We start from the raw sequence: 16896 nt of genomic DNA on the forward strand, positions 1-16896 counted from the left end.
TTACATAGCGTTCTTAGGGGCCATGCTACCGAAATGGCTGCACACAATACTTAGCTTTATATATTGACTAACATTTGTTGAGTGCACACTGTGTGTTACGTATGGTGCTAGGCATTATGCAGATATATAGTTTTATTTACTCTTTAAAACAGCCTTCTGAGGAATTTTTATCAACCCTCTTCTGTTTGTACAGAAGCTAAAGCTCGGAAAGATGAATTAACTTGTCCAAAGTCACAGGCAGAAACATAAATGGTTCAACAGTCCTTATAGGAGGTCATTTAAAGGTTCATGAAAATCAGAGGCTGAGCCAACAGAGCTCTGTGATTCCTATCAGAGGAGCCAGTATGGCATAAAGCAAATGTTGAAACAAGAATGAAAGTAAGAGAGGGCTGGGTCCATATATAGTTTTGTCTAACTCCAAAGTTCACAGCTTAAGCACTCTGCTACATGAAGACACAAGTCCGCTAAGTTTATAATAATTTTAGTTCCCACCCAGATAATTATGGCAATAAAGTCCGGGTCATCATCATCATATCCGCTATAATTTACCGTTCAAAACTCTCTTATAAGTGTGTAACGGTCATAGATTCAGGAACATTTGTAAATCTTAAAGTCTCAATGATAAAGGACAAGGAAGTGAGGAAGTGTCCTCCACAGAAAAGCTTTTTTTTGAGAAGATGGCAACCTTTTGCTAGGAAAAGTGAAAAATTGAGGTATTATTCTGCTGTTTGATTCTGGTTATTGAAAAGCTAGTATCTATGTTTTTTTTTTTTTTTTTTTTTTTTTTTTTTTTTTTTTTTTTTTTTTTTTTTTTTTTTTTTTTTTTTGAGACAGAGTCCCGTTCTTGTTGCCCAGGCTGGAGTGCAGTGGTGCAATCTCGGCTCATTGCAACCTCCACCTTCCCGGGTTCAAGCAATTCTCCTGCCTCAGCCTCCTGAGTGGCTGAGATTACAGGCGCCTGTCACCCAGCCCGGCTTTTTTTTGTGTGTGTATTTTTAGTAGAGACGGGGTTTCACCATGTTAGCCAGGCTGGTCTCAAACTCCTGACCTCGTGATCCGCACCCCCCGACCCCCGTGGGCCTCCCAAAGTGCTGGGATTACAGGGGTGAGCCACCGCACCCGGCGGTACCTATGCTTTTGACTAACATTTTTCTGTACAGGTGTATAATGTAATGTAATAGGTAAAATAGCTCATTCAACAACAAAAAATTATTGTAGCATTTTGTAGCTACTAGGATTGAAGTAGTAAAGAATTGTCTGTCTGCCAAGGTTTGGGGAAATGGGAAAATGGGAAAAGATCTTCACCACACTGGGCGCATTTCACCTCTCTGGGATTCATTTCCTATTCTGTAAATGGGAGAGTTGGGTGTCCAGGTCTCATCCTTGTTTTTTTGACTTTTTGTGAAGGTTTCTCCACCTCACCTGGCACTAGTCTTATTTCAAAATATTCATCTCATACTATCCTTTGTTTGCAAGTCTTTAATTAATTCAACAAATATTTATTGAGCTTCTACTAGTATCGTGAGTAACAGAAGCAAGGTTCCTCCACACATGGAGCTTATTATAGTCCAAAAGGATAGGACAATAAATAATTTTGAAAATAAATACAAATATTTATTAATAACTAATAAATAACTATTGGTTGGAAAGGTGCTAAGAAGGAAATAAATAGGATCATGTGTTATGTCTTTGAGAGTCTTAAAACGAAGCAGATAAGCTCTTTCACTTTCAAAAGTGCTGACGTAGGGAAGTCATTAGGTTTCAAAAAAGGAAAAACTAAGATAACATCTTACAATTAACTAATGAATGAACAGCCATTACGCTAGAAGAAAATTGTATTGTGACTGGTGTACTCTGTATCTTCTCAGAATGGGAGAGGTGAGGCTTCTCAAAAAGAGCAGTGAGAGAAAGTCAATTTTTTTTTTTTTTGGTAAGTCAAGCGAAAGACGAACTGAAAACAGACAACCTGAAGTCAGATGGGAAAGCTGCCAATCTAGTCTGGCCGGCAGAATTTCTTTCAGTAGGTCTAGGCTTCCTTGGCAGTGGGAATCCAGATGTAAAGAAAACTTATGCCATGAACTTCGAGGTAGATTTCAATTATTACTCCCCGGTGGCAGGAACCTAGGAAGGAGAGGTCAAGGTGTGGTTTAGTAAGAGACAGCTCCTGGGAACAGCACTTGGAAGGGCAGGGCGGAGAACAGCTGGAGATGAGACAGAGAGGAGGGGGGAGAATGCGCCGACACCTCAAGGTGAGAGAGTAGAAACAATCTCCGCCGTGGGAGCTGCGCGCTGCTCAGGTGGCTGTTTCCCGCTCAGGTGAGCTCCTCCCGTGCCTCCCATTGGCCGAGACGCCCGCGGCGCTGGGAGGACGACGCAGCGCGGTCTAGTTCAGGGTCTAGGGCGGCGCGTCACTTCCGGTAGCGCGGAGCTTGTAAAACACCCTGGAGAGAAAATGGCGGCGGCAGCGGCTTCGGCACCTCAGCAGCTCTCGGATGAGGAGCTTTTCTCTCAGCTCCGCCGTTACGGCCTGTCTCCGGGACCAGTGACGGAGAGCACCCGCCCGGTCTACCTCAAGAAGCTGAAGAAGCTTCGAGAGGAAGAGCAGCAACAGCACCGGTCGGGGGGCCGCGGCAACAAGACGCGGAACAGTAATAACAATAACACGGCAGCCGCCACGGTCGTAGCCGCGGGGATGGGGGTCCGGCCAGTCTCGGGCGACCTCTCCTACTTACGGACTCCTGGGGGCCTGTGCCGAATCTCGGCCTCCGGCTCGGAGAACCTCCTGGGAGGGCCCGGGGGCGCCTCCGCCGCCCCCACGGCTGGCAGCAAAGTGCTGCTGGGCTTCAGCTCGGACGAGTCGGACGTGGAGGCCAGTCCCCGGGACCAGGCCGGCGGCGGCGGGAGGAAAGACCGGGCTTCGCTCCAGTACCGCGGGCTCAAAGCGCCGCCGGCGCCCCTGGCCGCCAGCGAGGTGACTAACAGCAACTCTGCCGAGCGAAGGAAGCCCCACTCGTGGTGGGGGGCCAGGAGGCCGGCGGGCCCCGACCTGCAGACCCCGCCGGGGAAAGATGGAGCAGTGGAGGACGAGGAAGGGGAGGGAGAGGACTGTGAGGAGAGGGACCTGGAGGCCGAGGAGCCGCTCTGGGCGAGCCGGACCGTGAATGGCAGCCGGCTTGTCCCCTACAGCTGCCGGGAAAACTATTCGGACTCAGAAGAAGAGGACGACGACGACATGGCCTCCAGCAGACAGGTATTAAAGGACGACTCCCTTTCCCGGCATCGGCCCAGACGAACCCATAGTAAGCCTCTCTCCCCGCTGACTGCTAAATCGGCCGGCGGCAGGCTGGAGACTTCAGTTCAGGGAGGGGGAGGACTCGCGATGAATGACAGGGCGGCGGCTGCCGGGAGTCTAGACAGGAGCCGAAACCTCGAAGAGGCAGCGGCGGCGGAGCAGGGAGGAGGGTGTGATCAAGTGGACTCCAGCCCGCTTCCTAGATACCGTGTTAACGCTAAGAAACTGACCCCACTCCTGCCCCCGCCACTTACTGACATGGACTCAACCTTGGATTCGTCAACAGGCTCCCTTCTGAAAACCAATAATCATATTGGCGGCGGGGCCTTCAATGTGGACTCTCCCAGGATTTATTCTAACAGCCTCCCTCCCAGTGCGGCGGTGGCCGCCTCTAGTTCACTCAGGATCAACCACGCCAATCATATGGGCTCCAATCATACCTACCTGAAAAACACGTACAACAAACCGAAGCTTTCCGAACCCGAAGAGGAACTTCTCCAGCAATTTAAACGGGAGGAGGTGTCCCCAACAGGGAGTTTCAGTGCCCACTACTTGTCGATGTTTCTCTTAACTGCTGCCTGCTTATTTTTCCTAATACTGGGACTGACTTACCTAGGAATGAGAGGGACAGGAGTATCTGAGGATGGAGAACTCAGCAGTAAGTATTAAATCCTGTGGGTAAGGTAACAAAGGGAATGATGTTAGTGGTCCGCTTTAGCCGCTCTTAGCGTTTTACATGAACTGACTTACCTGCAAGAACATGGTTTAACAGCAAAAACGCAATAGTCAGTGCATGTGTCATCTTTTTTTAAGAAAGAACACCATTATCGAAATGATATCATATGACTGGTGTTAAGTTTTCTGCATGATGTATTGTGAAATTCAAAACAATTTTTAAAAGAATATTATAAACTTGTTAGTAAAACTCATTTGCATATGTGACAGTTTTCTTTTAGCCCTAAATAACTGTTTGCGCAGATGCCAATCACTCAACTTTGAAGCATTAGGATAAGGCACATTATAAATGTAGTGTTTTTTCAAATTGAGTTGTGATTCTAGTAGGCAATGTAATGGCTCTTGAAATTCGAATTATTTGTAGTATTAACTGTATGCATAAATTCGGATTAAATATTTTGTGGTGTTAACTATATGTATAATTTCTTAATAGTGAATGAATATAAAAAAGCAAGGCACACCTCTTAATTTATTTCCCAGCCCAAAGCACTTTCCCTGTCATCTGTACAAAAAGTAGTGGTAGGGCAGTGCAGGAGCTTGCAGTCAGATTTCCTTGGATTGGTTTCCAGGTCCTGTTATTTACTTGCTAAATGACTGTAGGTAGGTGTGTTCATTGTCATTATCAAAGTATTTCTGCCCTTAAACACAAAAAGAAGATGAATACAGACCATTTTGTGTTCTGTGAAGGAAATGAAGATGAGTAATTGAAGTACATAACTTTATTTTTTTTTCCTTTTTAAAAAAAACTTACCACACTACACTGACGTAGGTGTACACTGCTTTAGATTGAACGGAGGAGGTACTGTTTGAGGTGAGACCTGAAGCAGAAGGAGATAGCCTTGTTGAGAAACAGGAGACCATTCTGAGTAGAGATTGTAAGAGGAAAGGCCTTGAGTTGAGCAAGAGAGCCTTCTTGTAGGTTAAAGTGGTTAAGCATCTTGAGCAAAAGGGAGAGAGTAAGAGTTAAAGCTTCTGAACTTTCCTAATCTATAAAATGAGGCCTCTATTGACTAGAATGATGTTTGTGAAGATTAAAAGAGAAAGTAAATTAGTACAAAATGGACTTCTGAATACATAATTTCTCAGTGTTAGGTCTCTCTCTGCATTTCCCCTGAAGCCTTACTACTCTTTTCACCCAAGATGAATTCACCGTATTTTTATTTGTATTCATAAAGTTGGCCTATTAATTTTATTTCGAAATAGTATGAAAGATGCATTTAGCCAACTCAGATAAAGAGTAGGAGTCAAAATAGTGTAAGCTTTGATATAGCCAATTCCAAGACAGTCAAATAATAGATTATTACTTTATTGCTTAATTACAGGGGTTGGAACAAGAATGAAATTCAGCTCTCACTTTAATTTGTTCCCCGGGAGCATGAGTGTATTGTGTCCTGCCCCAAATATTTGGGAGAAAAAAAATAAGGGCACACTAGAAGTTAAACTAGTAAAAGTTCACATAAATTAAATGACATTACTTATCAGCAGTAGCTGTCTGCATCTGTGTCTCTGACAGCTATAAGATCTGGCCTTTTTCTTTTTTTTTTTTTGAGACAGTCTTGCTCTGTCACCAGGCTGTAGTGCAGTGGCACGATCTCTGGTCACTGCAACCTCCACCTCCCGGGTTCAAGCGATTCTCCTGCCTCGGCCTCCCTAGTAGCTGGGACTACATGCACATGCCACCAGGCCTGGCTAGTTTCTTTTTTGTATTTTTTAGAGACGGAGTTTCACCATGTTAGCAGATCTGGCCATTTTCTAGGAGCTAATTGTTTTACACCTATTGTACCATTTAATCTTCCCAGCAACTCACAAAAGCAGGTGGTATTATCCTCATTTTTTGGATGAGGATGATACTAAGTTAAGAAATGCACCGAGTGTTGAACAGTTAGTTGTAGGGCTAAGATTTGGTTTCAGATTTTATTTCCAACTATAAAGGCCATTTTAACACTGTTTTGGATATTGTTTGTAGAGAGCTTTCTAAATAAGTGGGTACCTTTATTATGATTAAGAAAGTAATTGACGGCTGTGCATGGTGGCTCACGCTTGTAATCCCAGCACTTTGGGAGGCCGAGGCTGGTGGATCATGAGGTCAGGAGATCGAGACCATCCTGGCTAACATGGTGAAACCCCGTCTCTACTAAAAATACAAAAACAAATTAGTCGGGTGTGGTGGTGGGCGATCACGCCACTGCACTCCAGCCTGGGCTACTGAGCAAGACTCCATCTCAAAAAAAAAAAAAAAAAAGTAATTGACTATTTGGTAGGATTTCATACAGAATTATTGATAAGCACAATTCTCAGTTAAGGTGACTTTCACATCTTTCTCATCAGTATTAAGATGAATGACTAATGTGATGTACTAAAAGTTCAGGTAGAATAGGATAGGAATGCTAGGATTTTGGTACTCTTCACCTTCACTGATAAGGAAGGAAGGAAATTATATTTACATTTTAGTAAATGGTAAATGTGAAGTAATCTGGGTGTTGGAAAGAACAATGGCTGAGAAGTAGAGGATCTAGGTTCTAGGACTTGTCTGAATGACTGTGGTCAAGCTCCTTCATCTCTGAGCCTCATTTTATATACTAAATGGAAATAACAATATCTGCTGTCTCTGGGGTTGTGAGGGTCAAGTGAGACAGTGTGTTAAGCATAAGGTGGTATTATTGGGAAGTTTAGACAAAATTTGTTGTATTCCTGGTAAACTAGAGAGAGAAATAGTTAAGACATTTCTATAAATGATATAGTACTGCATTTCTTACCTGTTTAACATTTGGTTTTTATCCCATTAAATACACATTATAGAAATTAATACAGAAATTTGAATCAAAGTATGATGAATCCTTAATGTATGATATACTTGACATATTGTATGTCTACCCTGTGGAAAGAAGTGCCTAACTTTAGTTAGTCTGCACACCTAACAGTGTTAGGGTATCAAGAGTGAATAATATTTTCACTCCATATATATATGTATACACACACACACACACACACATGTGTATTCCATATCCTTTGTTATATTATGATGCTTTAACCGTGGAGTTCGTTGGTCAAATAGTATGCTTAGGGAAATCCTTGTACTTTGAGCAATAGTTTTCACTAGAAGATTGTAGGTTATATGTGAGAGTAACTTTTAGGAGGCTTTTATTAGTTCTTTAAATTACATATAACATATAATAGATTAGTCTTTTAAATTGTTCTTAATCATATAGTCTTTGAAACTTTTTCATCAATATCCTATTTTTTATTAATTGCTATAAGTCTCTTCTTCCTCATCTATAAAACTGGGGGGTTGGATTAGATGATCCCTAAGCTCTTTCCAGCTCCAAGGTTTAAGATTCTAACTTTGAACTGCCATACCAAAACAACTCAAGGATCAACCTGCAGTCAGAGTAGTCACTTGTTCCACAGGCAATTAGATCATTATAGCCCACCAAACGAAAATAGAGAAGCAGAGTAGATCGACTGTCCTAGGCTCATATGATCATTATTAATTTTTTTTTTCAGTTACAAAAGACATGACTTCTGCAGAAAGTTTGAATAGAGATGAAGGAAACAGTGAATGGTTATTGTATGCCTCTCTTCCTAGCCTCATGCTGCCCCCATATAAATAAGTTCAAGTATTAGATCCTTTCTGACCTTCTTTAATATTTTTCATGTAAATACATCTGTGTGTGTGTGTATATGTGTGTATGTACAGATTTTCATTCAAAAACAGAGTGTCTACTATGTGCCCGGTACTATTTTAAGCAGCAGGGATATGTGACGAACAATATATTGCATATGTGGAAGATGAAATCTCTGTTACAGAGCTTACACTTCTAGGAGGGGAATGGACAAGTAAATAAGAATTTCAGATAATGGTAGTTGCTAACACAAGGTATTGCTAGTAACTTTTTGGGGCTGAGGTGAAGAGATATGCAATATTACATAAAGGTAGGCAGACCTCTTTTGGTTGAACTGAAGATGTTTGAACTGAGATATGAATGACTTGAAGGAACTAGCCTTTGATCAGGAGAAGAGCATTCTGGCAGAAGTAACAGCAAGTGCAGAATTCCTGAGGCAAGAACAGGCTTGTGTGTTGAAGGACCAAAAAGAATGGCCAGTGTTGCTGGGACATAATGAATGAAGGGGAAAATGGCATGCCGTGAAGTTAGAGGTAGGTATGGGCCAGATCGTAAAGACCTAAACACCTTGAGGGACGTTGAAAGGAGTCAGAATTTTAAGTGACATGATAGCATACATATTCTGCAACTTGTTTTTTCACTTAACATTGTATTATGGGTAACTTTTCCGTATACTAATTTTAAGTACAGAGGTATAACTTTAAAATCTCATTTTCCACTAGTCCCTTTCTCATCCTATAAAAATGCTAAAATCTCTATCATTCTAAAAATGTTGCTCTTCAATGCTCTTTTCTTCTCTAGTTGTTACTCTCTTCTCAAACTTTCTACCTCTGTTTTCTTCCCTGCCATTCACTCAACCCTGTCTAGTTTAGCTTTCTTACCAGCCATTCCTCTGCTACCTCTCATCTTCGAGTCACCAGTTACTCAGTTTTCAAATCCTCATTTCTTTGGTATATTTAGTGCATTGACAACTCCCTTCTTCGTGAAACTTTCTCCTTTCTAAGCTTCTGTACCACTGCTCTCTCTTAGTTTTCATACTCCTGTCTGCCTGTTTTAAATATTGGTGGTCTCCACAGCTTGATCTTTGGCTGTCTCCTATTGTACACATTTCTCTAGGAAGTTTCATTCACTCTCCTGGCCATTATCTTCCAGTTTTGTATTTTTACCTTGGATTTCTCCTGAGATCTAGGTATACCTATTTGTTTACTAGACATGTTTTGGGTATACTAGAAGTATGTACCAATACCATCTGACATTTTCCTTATATTTATCTTGTTTTTGCTCCTCTTCCGTGTTTTAGTTAATGGTGCTTCCATCCACCCAGACAGAGCTCAAGAGAGAAACCTTGGATTTACCTAGATTCTTTCCTTTCCCTCACCTTCCTCCAAACCCCCAACCTAATTGGTTACCAAGTCCTGTAGTTCTGTTTCCTATGTATCTTTTGAATCAGTCTTTTTCTGTTCCTCGACACTATTCTAGGTTAGTCTCTTGGCTGAACTCTTTCAGTAACCTAAAATGGTGTCCCTGCTTCTAGGCTGTAGCTCTTCCAGTCCGTTTGTCAGTACAGAGCAGTAGTTCTAAAGCACAAATGTGATCATTGCCTCTTGTTTAAAATTACACAATGGCTTTCTCTTAGTTATTGGCCAAAATCTAAACTCCTTGGCTAAACTGTTCAAGATCTGACTATACTTGCCCTTTCTACCAGTCCCCCTTATCACACTTACTTTCTAGAAAATGGAACTACTTGCTGTTCTCTGAGTAAGTCATGAAATTTGTGCTTTTCTACCTTTGCACAGGTTATCCCCTTTTTTGGGAATGTTGTTTCTTTATTGTGTAACTGTGATTCATTCTTAAATATGTCATCTCCAGACATCTCTGACTCTCTGTCTTTTTACCCTAGAGTTTGGCCCATCATTTTGTGCTCAAATAAGACATTAATGCATCCTTCATAGTATTTAGGACAAAGTATTATATTTGTGTGTCCATTACACCAAATAGATTACAGCTGCTCTCTTTAGAGTAATCTTTCTATAGGAGTAGAATACAGTGTTAAAAGAGTACAGACTTTTTACTCAGTTCTGATTTTGGCTCTACTTTTTAAAGTAGACTATACTAGAGATATAATTGCCTCATACTAAAAATGAGATTGATAATACTGTCTCAGGATGGCTTGTATTAAGTGAGATAATGCATCTAAACTAGTGTTGTCTGGCACATGGAAATCTCTTAGTAGATGGAAGTCACATTAGTATCTTCAGCACAGATTCATTATTTAGCAAATATCCGTTGAATAAATGATCACATACCAGGTACTCAGTATATATGCACTGTTAACTCATAATACCTAACTCAGTAATTGGTTATCTACTTAGTATCTGGTAAGGATATATAAAAGAAATCTTATTTCTGTAGAAGCTTCCATACCACTAATAACAGTAATAGGAAATGACTAAGAAACATACGGGATATTATGTGGTGACACACTTGTATAAAAGGGGAGAATTCACTGTAAATTCTCAAATGATCGATCTTACATGATCAGAAACTCTAAATTCAACATTTGTATTTTATTCTGTAGGTTGAGTAATGGAATTCATAGGGGTTATAAAGCAGAGGACAAGCATGATCGAATTGGTCTTTTAAGAAGGATAAACAGGTGATGGTGTAGGTAGTGATAGGGTTGGAGGGAAGGAGTAGGGTGATGAAACCTGAAGGAGGTTGATAAGTGGGAATGGAGTTGGGCCTCTGAACGACATAATTCATTTGAAGAAAGACATACGGTTTTGAATATAGAGAATGAAGTAGAGATAGGAGTCAAAGATTATTCTGGCCATGAACCTGGATGACTGTGAGAATGGTAATGTCATTGGAGGAATTAGAGATGTTGAAGAGGGCTCTTGTTTGGGGAAAAGTGGTCTAGGGAAAATGAGTTTACTTAGGACTTATTTGAGCTGTTCAAGTGAAAAATTCTTGTAGGCTCTTGTAGATACAGAATTGGAGTGAAGATGAGAGACTGGTGCTGAATGTGAGTACTAGTACTGTTTACTAAAGGAATACTTTTAAATGTTTGTTTGTTCTTTTAATGTGTTGTTTTTTTCTTTAAAACCAAGACCAGTTGTTACAAAGAGGTAAGATGTTTTATGTCATTGTCATTTAAAAAATATTTTTACTTTTTAAAGTAGACTAGCCAAAAGGTCCCAACTGAACTTGGTATCTAAAATGAATATGGGGAATAAGCATTTTGAAAAATAGTTGTTGCTCTCGTTCTTTTTCTTTTCCCAACATGAGATAGGGTCTTGCTGTGTCACCCAGGTTGGATTGCAGTGGTGTGATCATGGGTCACTGCAGCCTCAACCTCCCAGGACTCAAGCAATCCTCACAGCTCAGCCTCCCGAGTAGCTGGGACTATAGATCTGCACCACCACACTTGGCTAATTTTTTGTATTTTTTGTTGAGATAGGGTCTCACTTTGTTGTCCCGGCTGGTCTTGAACTCTTGGGCTCAAGCGATCCTCTCACCTTTGCCTCCTAAAGTGCTGGGATTACAGGTGTCAGCCATAGCGGCTGGCCTATTCTCCCATTCTTGAAGAATGAAAGCTCCGTGTTATGTTTGAAGTTCTACGAGTTGACTGCTTTGTAAAAAAAAAAAAAAAAATCCTAGATCTATGAGAATATTCCCATGAATGCCAGGGATTTACATACACCAGTTTGATGATTTCAGAAATTAAAGTCTACTCTATGAAAATGTTTTTCATTTGAAAATTATCCCTAGAATGATTTAAAATTAAAAATAATCAAAGGAAAAACTTGTGAATCTCTACAGATATATCCATGGAGACTAGTTTGAGGATACATTGGCATAGCTATCAGAGAACCTGGGCATCAGTATTGGCCCTTCCACTTGCTAGATTTTTTTTTTACTAAGGCAAGTTGCTTAGCTGTTGTAAACTTCAATATCCTCATCTGGAAAATAGGTTAAATGAGAATTAATGAAGTAATGTGTGTAAAGTAAAACTCATACATGGCACATAGTAATAATAATAACTAACCTTTATGTAGCATTAATTGTGTGCCAGGCACTGAGCTAAACAATTATTATTTAATCCTTATAAGGTAGGTACTTATCCCATTTTATAAGTAAATGGAGAAGTAACTGAGAAGTAACTCACCTAGGGTCTTGTAGCTAGTAAGTGAAGCAGCAGTAGTTGAACTCAGATTGTGGCTCTTAACTGTTCTTCTAGATTGCCTTTTAATATGTATAAATAAGGACTTGATATATGTTCTCTACTATTATTGTTATTAGAAAACTGTGAAGAGTATAGATTCATAAAATCCTAGAAGTGCGTGCCAGGAATAAGCTATGAAACCTAACAACTTTAGGAAAAGTGGTATTCATTCAACAATTATGAATCACATGGAACTTTTTATCCTTAAGGTTTTCGGTTAATTAAAGGGGAGGGGGCATCTGCTGTAATACAAACTATAATATGTAATACATAGAGCAATAATACAATATGAAAACTGTTTATAATTTTTAAAATATTTGCACAGTCTCAAAACTGGTAGGGAAAGTGATCTTTTGATTTGTGTTACCACTTGTAACTTGTTCTTTCCATTGTTCATTTTCAGGATATAAAGACCTTTTCGTACATTTGTTCCCCCTTTTTTGCTCCTTTTAAATAAACTTTGTATTTTCCTTTTATACTCATATTCGTTTTAATGGAAAGGATATGTTTGATAATTTCAGGGACACTTTGAAAAATTGTTTTCATGATTCCTAAGAGTTGGGAAGTTCTTAAAGCTTGCTTCTCCTTGCTCATTGGTTATTCAGTATTAACTTTGCCTATCTGAAAAATATGTTATATAAATAAAAGGAAATTTTTATCCTCAGTGCAAAGATAATTATATAGTTTGTAAGTTGTTTAAAAGAGAAAGACACCTTAAACTGTTGGAACTCTCCAAAATATACTTGTTAGTAAATAAGTACTACTAACTTCTTTGTGAAAATTTTCTTACTAATGATATAATCTAAATTAGAATAAAGATATATTCTAAGGGTGGAGAGAATATCAGGACAAATAGCTAATGCATGCTGGGCTTAATACGTAGGTGATGGGTTGATAGGTGCAGCAAACCGCCATGGCATATGTTTACCTGTGTAACAAACCTGCACATCCTGCACATGTGTCCCAGAACTTAAAATAATGTTTTTTTAAAAATGTATTTTAATCTTGTATTGATTATACACTAAAAATTGCTGCCATTTAATTTGGGAACATAGCTTAATACTAATTGTGGAAATTGTTATAACAGTTATATGCTTATAACTTTGGATTTTGATTTTCATATTTAGAACTTATTTTTAACATAGATTTTATTTATTTTTTATTTTTTTGGAGACAGGATCTCGCTCTGTCACCCAGGCTGGAGTGCAGTGGTGCAGTATCTGCTCACTGCAGCCTCCACCACCCAGGTTCAAGTGATTTTCCTGCTTCCACCTCCCAAGTGTCTGGGATTACAGGCACATGGGACCACGCCCAGCTAATTTTTGTATTTTTTAGTAGAGATGAGGTTTCACCATGTTGGCCAGGCTGATCTTAAACTGCTGACCTCAGGTAATCCACCTGCCTTGGCCTTTCAAAGTGCTGGGATTACAGGTGTGCGCCACAGTGCCCAGCCTTAACATAGATTTTAAAGTGAACCAGTAGCAGTATATTTGAGTAGTAACCTTTGGATTTCACTGTTTTAATAATCTGTGGTTTAAACTGCATCAGTTTATATATTATATCATATATATAGTTAATAATATTCTTTATTAAAAATACTACCAAAATTTTTTTAAACAAGAGTTGATCAGGAAGAAAAAGTTAGGTCATAATAATTTATTTTGCACGTTTAATGTCATTATTTGAAAAATATATTTCTAAGGAAATTAGCTCTTCAAAAAGGTTATAAAAATTATTGTAACAGGTAATCTCTAAAAATAGAATAATGCATCTATCATATGGAAGCCATCATGAATTTCTTTTCATATGTCTTCATTTTCTTTTATTTCGAGGTATAGTTTAAAATTATACCACTTAATTTTTCCTGGGTGGCAGATTTATTGCTTTGTGCTTTTGTACACCTTTTTACTTAAAATGCTTTTGCAAGATGACTTCTGAATTCATCTTTACAGCTATGTTACTATCAAATGACAAGCTAAAGTTTAAAAACAAGGCTTGGTTATAAAACTATGCAAGAGTTTAGTTCAGCTCTGAACTAATTGGGTAGTAAGTATGCACCAGCAATTGCTGTCCTGCCCTGAATGTGACATGAATAGAAAAAACCCTTTAGTAGCAAATGGGTATTTTAGCACATAGCAGAAAATTAATTTTGCTTTTCAGTTAGCTCATATATATCTGAGTATGTACACACACGCACACAATTTGCTCACTGTGGCTAATTCCTGAAAGCATGGTATACTTACAAAGGATGCTTTTGCTCTGTAGGAGTTCACCAAGGTAAAATTTTCAAAGCATATGAAGAGGATTGTTGAAATTAATTAGCAGGTTAGGGGAATCTTGGAATATCGACTTCTTCTAGCCTCTGAGCTATGACTTGGAACCTTGGTCAGCCTTATTAATGACTTCCTTGGTTTATAAGTGTATCTCCCATGGGATCACAAATGCTTTCTTGTTTGATTTAGTTCATTTGAAGAAACATTAAGTTTCTCCTACTCATTTATTCATTCAATCACCCATTAACTCAGATTATTTATTGAGCACCTATACTATGTACCAGGTAATACCAGAAGATAAGTATATATCATACTTTTTAGAACTATAGGAGTGACTCTCTCCCCACGCTTTGGCTGGCATTCTCTCCTTTCTTGTAAATATTTCTGCACTAGCTAGCCTTCAGAATCGGGATTTTGTTACCATGCAACAATGTATCAGATTTTTATATATTGTGACTTGAGAAACATACTTTAAAAATTAGTTTCTGTAAATTCGAGTATACCATCTGGTAAAGCTTACCACAGTAGATATATACACAAAAGAAATAGTTGGATAATTGAAGTAATGTGTTTTGATCATTCCTTTTACCTTTTCTGTATTACCATTTTCTCAATTGGGAATTCTACCTTTAAAACCACACAATTTTAATAAATGTAGGTTTTATTATTTCTTGCAGGTTTTTAGGAGTAATTTTTAAAAAAGGAAGAGACATGAAGAATGAATTTGCCAAAAATGAAAATGTTATAAAATCTGAACATTTATGATTATGGTTCAAGATGTTCTAGAAATATTCTTATCCTTTTGACAGAAGTGTTATTTTGGTTTTTTTAAAGTTTCATCTCTAAATGTCCCTTCTTTCAGATTTTAAAGCCTTAGGTGATAAGAGCAAACATTTATTGAGAATTTTCAATGTGTGTGAGCGTTTTATTTTAATTTTCATGTGGGTAACTACTCATACTATGTCTTTGAGAAAATGGAAAGATAGAGGGAATAAGGTTACAAGTGATTTGTCCAAGGTCCCACAGCTACTGCGTGTTGGAGCCAGCATTTGAACCGAAGATCTAACTTTAGAGTTCACAGTATTAACTACCAGGCAGCAGTAGAATTTTTTTATACTTTATCTTATTGTTAGCTACAAGCTTTATTTGGGCAAGCAAGATACACATAACCTCTGGGCCTTGTTTTTTGTGTCTGTTTAATGAGGGTATGGTAAAATCAACCTTACTTCCAGCCAGCGATTTTTGTAGGGAACTGCTGTGATAATGTCTGTAGAAATGCTTTGGAGAAATTTGGAGTGATACATAACTGTAATTTTAATATTATAAGTTAGGACTTAACATGTATAGTAGTTTAACACATGTTCAGCACTATGACATGTCCTGTCAGTAATGTTAATAAGTAATAGAGTTGGCTAAATTTATAGTCCTTATCAGTATTTTTAAACCTTTCTCTCAAGCCGTTTGAGCAGATAAAAGGGAGTTATCTTTTCACATTACATAATTAGTGCCTTCGTTATCTCCAGGACTGAAAAATAATGTGTTTTTTTTTTTTTGGCAGCTATATTAAACAGGTGATGACACAACTTGAAACTGGATTGTAGCCTTGCTGATCTCTAAAAGGTAGATTTGCTGATAGGAAAGTCAGAGATGGGATACATTGCTTTAATCGAAAGTGTAGTACTGAATTTGAGACAGAAAAACATTTTTTAAGAATGAAGATGGGTCTTAAAGTAAGATTCTGTTAATATTATGTGAAGAACAGACAATGCATACAGTTGGTACAGAAGGGTGACTTGTCACATGCTGTTCTTCAGCTAGTTTGTAAGATACCGTGAGTACTGTTATTATCAAAGTGGGAAGATGACGTGTGTCCCCATGAATGCGCAATAGGTGAATATTAATACTACTTAAATTAGAAAGTATTTAAAGTACATTAGGATCTTCAGTCTCTTAGCTAAGTCACATGAAGCACATAATGAAATTTCCATCGCATTTTGCATTTGAAACTGTTATTGGTGATGGTTTAGACCAGAACCGTCCATAGTAGCCACATTAAAACATAAAAAAGTTGAAATTAATTTTAATAATTGATTTTATTTAATTTTATTTAATCGGTATCCCTAGAATATTATTTTGACATCATTAATTTTCCATCATTAATGAGGAAGCTGAGGATTAGGTTAATCACTTTTTCCAAGTTTATAGGGCAGGGAGAGGAGTTATGGAGTTATGTCGTTGGGTAAAAACCTTAGCAACATGACTTGAAAGCTCATCCACTAACCATTGTACATACTGTTTTATAATCAATACAGAAGTTATTGATGAAATATTTTATGCTCTTTTTTGAATTAAGGCTTTAGAATCCGATATATATTTTGCACTCATGGTGTATCTCGATTCAGAGTAGGCAAGTCTGAACCGCTCTGAGTTATGGAGTTACATTATTGGTTTAATGAGACCTGATGACTGTCAATTTTTGAATGCTTGTAATGTGCCGTATGTAGCGTTCTCTATAGTATTTTCAGTAGATCTTTGTAATGACTCTGTGATGTCAGTTTTGTTACCATTTTAGACATAGACAGTGAAGTATGGAGATACTAATTTGCCTAAGATTAAACAGGTAGTCTGTAGAGGAGCAGAATTTAAAGCTAAATCTGACCCTAAAACCCCTGTCCTGTTTTCTGTTTCTGTTGCGCTGTTTTAAAGCACTGCCACTTAGGGTTTGGGCAGGTAGGTGAGTGAGCTATA

General features: G+C 38.6%; 1 protein-coding gene across 2 annotated transcripts in view; it reads left to right on the plus strand.

The window, feature by feature from the left end:
- Window positions 1–2425: 2425 nt before the first annotated feature.
- LEMD3 (LEM domain containing 3) overlaps window positions 2426–16896 on the plus strand; it is a 78944-nt gene continuing 64473 nt past the window's right edge. For both annotated transcript variants that reach the window (XM_011929239.1, XM_011929240.1), the window contains exon 1: window positions 2426–3950. In XM_011929239.1, the coding sequence (XP_011784629.1) occupies window positions 2453–3950 (1498 nt within the window). In that variant the 5' untranslated portion in view covers window positions 2426–2452. The remainder of the gene's footprint in view (window positions 3951–16896) is intronic.

The sequence above is a fragment of the Colobus angolensis genome, unplaced genomic scaffold (genome assembly GCF_000951035.1).
Source record: "Colobus angolensis palliatus isolate OR3802 unplaced genomic scaffold, Cang.pa_1.0 Scaffold80, whole genome shotgun sequence".
NCBI classification, from domain to species: Eukaryota; Metazoa; Chordata; class Mammalia; order Primates; family Cercopithecidae; genus Colobus; species Colobus angolensis.